We start from the raw sequence: 5,708 nt of genomic DNA on the forward strand, positions 1-5,708 counted from the left end.
TCAAGAATATTACCAATGTGCTTGCTTTAATTTAAAACCCCAAAAAACGTTTTCCGAAAATGTTCCAATGTGGCGTGAGCAAACAGAGCTCACCCTTTGGAACTTGTCTTTATATGGCTTGCAGCCACGAGAGGTCGCTAAAGCTCCACGTAGTGAGCGAGACTTCTCAAGTGGCAATAGCAGGTAAAAGGAAACATTGAATCGCGGAAATGCATTCGGTATACAGTAGTCAAAAACTTTGCATTATCAGTAACATGCCAAAACGCAAATCATATGAAATTGAGCGTTTATGTAATCAACTTTATGAACCATACATTAATAATAGTTTCATACTAGAATAAGATAAGATATCCTTATCCAGGGGGAAAATTCAGGTGTTACAGAAGTTTAAATTCACAGGTGTATTTTACTCAGGACTAATATTAATTCTCGACAATAAAAGTCCACTTGAGCAATAGTACGACAAACTAAAATTATATATGTAAAAAAAAAAACGCAATTTAACCTTTTTAAGCGTATATGAAACAGAAATGCGTTAAGTTTGCTATGTCGTGCTGCTGTTACACGGACAGAATTAAAAATGATGTCTGGATATATTTTTCCATAGGCGCTGGACATGAGCTGAGTTTTTATTTTTTTAGGGCCGCGTAATAGTAGCAGTTATTCCTCGTGGATGAAAAAAAACCGCGTAATTTTAAAGTGAATTAAAACCAACTGGGAAAAAAAGAGATGAAGCGCCTGTAGAACAACTGATACCCGACATAGGCCTACTTACAAATGCAAAACGACAATTAATTACTCAGAAATGTGTACGAATTCGGAAAGCCTCGACGTGCATTTGTTTACATCAGATTCTGAACGAGCAATTTCCTGACTTGTCTTTCAGCGATAGTGTGCTTGTGCGCTCTTTTTTTTTTTTTTTTTTTTTTTTTTTTTTAAACACACTACGACTTTGGGCTCAATCGGACCGCACCAAAACAATTGGCGGAGGAACGTAATTAGCGCGTGAATGAAGGCCGAGCGCTCGAGGATCGGAACGGACTAATAAGGCTCGTTTGAAGTGCGGACGTGTCAGAGGCCTTCGCGGGCGTGAGCCGTGCGCGCGAGTCGCGCGGGGTGCGCGTGCACGGCGGGGGTGCCGTTGAGTGGACGAATCGCGTCGGCGTCGCGTTCCACGCTCGATTCGCCCGCCTCACTTTAAAGCGGCAGCTCGCTCCCGCTTGTGCTCGTCGTCCACCTCAAGGCGAGCGGCAGAGGCAGCGGCCAATCGGCGCGCCATTAGAGGCTTGACAGGAAGCCGTTTATGGGAGCGCAGCTCTAATTAGCCTCATGAACTAACACATCTGCCCGCACCGAGTCACCGAGGAAAACGATGGCATCCATGGATTAGTTTGGGGGCGCACGGACACTTTTGCCCGCCTGCCGCATGCTGCGCGTTTCCTCAACTTCGCCAACTTTGCGCGCTTCGTCAACTCTGGAGTATTTTCCACGATAAGTTCCACTTCGAGTGGGTTCACGTGGACTACCGCGCCATGTTCCAACCCGCACCCAAGAGGTGTTTCACCATCGAGTCGCTGGTGGCCAAGGATAATCCGGTCCCGGCGTCGCGCTCGGAGGAGCCCATCAGGCCGGCGGCTCTCAGCTACGCCCACTCGGGCCAGATGAACCCCTTCCTCAACGGCTTCCACTCCAGCGGCAGGGGGGTCTACTCCAACCCGGACTTGGTGTTCGCCGAGACGGTCTCGCATCCGCCCAACTCGGCGGTGCCGGTGCATCCGGTGGCCGGGCCGCACGGGCTGGCCGCTCACCCGCTCTCGTCCCCGCACAGTCAGCACCCTCTTTTTGGCGGCCAGCAAAGGGACCCCTCCACCTTCTACCCCTGGTTATTACACAGATATAGATACTTGGGGCACAGATTTCAAGGTACGTTCTTGGCTCATTTTTATGCATGAAAAAAAAAAAGAAAAAAAAGAGAGAGCAAGAGGGAAGGAAGGATACGAAGCAATATCGCTTCAATTAATTTTTTCTTTTTTAAAGTTTAAAAAAGCGTTTTTAAAAAAGTCATTTCCAATGACTTCATTCGAACATGTACATCAGTTGCACATGATTAAAATGTGTTCAACTAACGTAGAATTTTTTTTATTTTCCAGAAAAAGAGGGGCAAATGACGTCAGCTGACCACAATTTAATCGTGCGCCCAAAGATTAAGTATTTTTTTTCAGTGTAGCGTTATTAACAGAAACAACGCATTCGTTCAAATATTTTATTGACTTATGCTTTCTTAAAAACTACATTTTAGTGATAATTTGGCTTTTGTTGCGCGTTGTGAAATATATGCGCACAATGTTCGGACTGCAGCCAGCAAAATAACAGGAGATTTATTATAGTGACATGCATACACGTGTGTATCTTTTGTTTATTTGAAATAATACTAATATTATTTTGCAGGTGGCCTGTTTTTAATTTAGGGTCGCTCTGTATTTTCTTTAAAAAAAGAGCCTTGACACTCGCTCATTGTTTGTGCTTACAAATATGAAAATATTTGTATTTAAATTAAGTTACATTAAAATACAATGAAACCACTTGAATTTAAAATGGACACAATTCTTTCCCTTTTCTGCTTTCATATATATATTTTTTTCTGACAGATTAATTGATTTAAGCCTCTGCTTTCTTTTGGTTTTGTTTCTTTTTGGGGATGTGAAACGAGCCGGTTCGATGTAATAGCGCAATAATGACACATTCCCGATAAGCTCCCAGTGCGCAGTTAGACATCGCCATAAAATCCGTGCACGGGCCCGCCGTTATTGCACGTGTATCATTTCAAAGCAAGCATGACAGCGTTGCTTCCTTTTTCCTTGTCGGGCTCCAGGTAACGAAACGAGTCCCGAGAGCTTCCTTTTGCACAACGCGCTGGCCAGAAAACCCAAACGAATCCGCACGGCTTTCTCCCCCTCGCAACTGCTGCGGCTCGAGCACGCTTTTGAGAAAAACCATTACGTGGTGGGTGCGGAGAGAAAACAGCTCGCGCACAGCCTTAGCCTCACAGAAACTCAGGTAAGACCATCATTTTTTTAGTTGCTATTTTTATTTGTATTTGTATTTTGGGGGGGGGGCATTTGGATAACTGCACTATGTGTATATATATATATATATATATATATATATATATACATGAGTTTGCGTGCATGTGTTGTTTGTGCTCTTATAGGGGGGGGGATAGATTTTGAAGGGAAAAAAAATACTCACCGTGAGTGACGTTTATTTTCTTCAGTATTGGCTCTTGTTTATTTGAAAACTAATATTCATACTGTATTATATCTTTTAAAAAAACAAAAAAAAAACGCTGATGCACGAAGATAAAGATGCATGTGTGCACTTCTATTTTGTAATTGTCTTTAAATTAATTGTCCACGAATGGCGCGGCGCATACAGAAGACAATATGGTAACCCCCTGATTGTCCGGCCCTCTAACCTTCTTTTAGGAGGGGTTTGAATGACTTTTGTTTTGGGGGCGACACTGACAATGTCGCCTTTCAAAATGGAGGCTACATGAAGGAGTGAAGCATTTTTGCGGGCTCGGCGATACAAAGAAGGTGGCGGGCGCCCTCGGCCGTATTTGACACACGGTTCGAGCCCATCGGCCCTTTGGAGGAGCTGAAGGGACAAATGCAGCATCACGTCGTTCAATTAGCACACTGAGGGCTTCTTAAACGCACCGCGGACGCCAAGTGAACAGTGACAATTGAGTTGGGCCATACAATCGATCGATTTCCGTGTTGTTAATTCGCCACTGATCAGCTCGGTGAGTGGATTAAGGAGCGCGTTAAATGTGTCACATGATGGCAATCTTTCTTTCTATTCGATGATTTGATTTGATTTGTATCAGATGTTTAAAAAAACAAAACAAAAAAACAGTACTTGTAACTGTATGAATACAATTTGAATTGTGTGATTACAATTTTACCCTTTAATGTTGTGCATGTCTGGTCAGGCCTGTGCGTATTTACGCAAGGTTTTGCGCATCTGTTTGGTGGTACTGATCCATTTTTTTTCTTTTCTTTTTTTTTCTCACCTCAGGTAAAAGTGTGGTTTCAGAACCGGAGGACGAAATTCAAGAGACAGAAGCTGGAGGAGGAGGGCTCCGAGTCCCAGCAGAAGAAGAAGGGCTCCCATCACATCAACCGCTGGAGGCTGGCCACCAAACAGCCCAGTCCGGAGGAAATCGACGTGACTTCGGACGATTAAAACCAGACTCAAACGTGCTTCTGAGCGGAGGAGGACGCGAATACGGGATACCGTGGACAGACAGAAGGGTCGAATAACCCAAGGTGACATTTCACACCTCCGATGGGCAGCTGAGGGCGACGGAAGGCCGGCTGGTGCTGGTCCACGGCCCAGCTGTCACCCTGCGGGCCCGTCAGTCCAAAAAAACCAGGAACATGGTACTGATGACACAATGTGTCTCACCATCCGCCAACACCTGAATTATTCTTTTTTTTTTTGGTTTGATTTTTTTTCTCCAATTCATATTGGACGTTTGCACTTCCATTTTCTTCCCACTCAAGATACCAAAACTGTTTTTTTTTTTTTTTTTTTTTAAAACAAACTTGAATTGCATGGTAGTTGTTTTAATTTGACACAATCAAGAGGAAGACAAAACACATTTTTATTTGACTATTTTCAAACAGAGAGGTGCTGTACTTCTCTTTCAAACAGTGTGCGGTCTTTAAATCATCATTCTCGTGTAAAAGTGATTGTGGAAACATATGAAGTAGCAGTGCTTTATCGTGTTTTTTTGGGTTTTTTTTTTAAATCAAGAAAAGAGCAAAAACTGGTTTTCGAGAAAGAAAGAAAAAAAGACAATTTAAGGGAAGTCATCAAGACATTCCTAGAACCTCTAAAGCTTTACCAGTGTGTGGCTGTGCTTGGCCGCACGCACGCACGCAGCCACGTGAGCCTCCACTCCATCATGCCACAAAGATGAATTATAAACAAACAAACAAATGGAAAAAAAACAAGCACTGATCGTATTCCATGTACAGAAAAAAAAGTTATTGTTATTGCTTCTGTTAAACTCTCTTTTTCAGAATGTAAATAATTTTTGTGTCTGTGTTAAGTTTGCTACAATTTTAACACAAAGTATACTTCCAAGAAGTATGTAATTGTCCATATTTTGTCAATAAAGTTTTATCAATATGTCGCGCGGCGTAAAAATACACGTCTTTCATCATTTATAGTCGTTGCCGGGTTTTGTGCATTGTAAAAAAACAAACAAACAAACAAACAAACAAAAAACAAACAAATAAAAAGAAGAGCAAATAATTTGCGCCGAATTCAGCATTTGTTTCTCACATGCAGGATTGTGTGCAGCTCCAAAGAGTCTCCACGAGCTTTTGTGAAAGTGCAAATCAGTTTGGGCAATTATCATGCGAGTAATATGAGGGTGTGGGGTGGGGGGGGGGGGGGGGGGGGGGGGGGGGGTGAAGGGGGAGTGGAGGGGGGGGGGGGGGAAGCATTGCCCAGTGGTCCACTTTAATCTCTTAATCCGGATCCAAGGGGGCTTGCTTGGACATAATTTAGCCCAATCTGACTCGCCCTCACGACGCGATAAGGGAAGGTTGCAATGGGCCGCAAAATAGGATCTTTGTTTTCAATCTTGTTGTGCTGCAACCACAACACCGCGCAATTTGAACGAACGTGCACAC

The 5,708-nt window shown here is 43.4% G+C and overlaps 1 protein-coding gene across 2 annotated transcripts; it reads left to right on the forward strand.

The window, feature by feature from the left end:
• The first annotated feature begins 998 nt into the window (after positions 1–998).
• emx2 (empty spiracles homeobox 2) lies at positions 999–5,219 on the forward strand. 2 transcript variants are annotated; one of them, XM_061790831.1, is made up of 3 exons: positions 999–1,923; positions 2,873–3,057; positions 4,081–4,248. In XM_061790831.1, exons 1-3 carry the CDS (start codon positions 1,533–1,535, stop codon positions 4,246–4,248), a joined length of 744 nt encoding a protein of 247 aa, XP_061646815.1. In that variant the 5' UTR covers positions 999–1,532. The 2 variants fall into 2 exon arrangements, with proteins under 2 accessions (XP_061646815.1, XP_061646814.1); XM_061790830.1 differs by lacking the exon at positions 2,873–3,057 and having other exon boundaries at positions 1,018–1,923; positions 4,081–5,219.
• The last annotated feature ends 489 nt before the right edge of the window (positions 5,220–5,708 follow it).

Source organism: Phyllopteryx taeniolatus, chromosome 11 (assembly GCF_024500385.1).
Source record: "Phyllopteryx taeniolatus isolate TA_2022b chromosome 11, UOR_Ptae_1.2, whole genome shotgun sequence".
In the NCBI taxonomy this organism is placed as follows: Eukaryota; Metazoa; Chordata; class Actinopteri; order Syngnathiformes; family Syngnathidae; genus Phyllopteryx; species Phyllopteryx taeniolatus.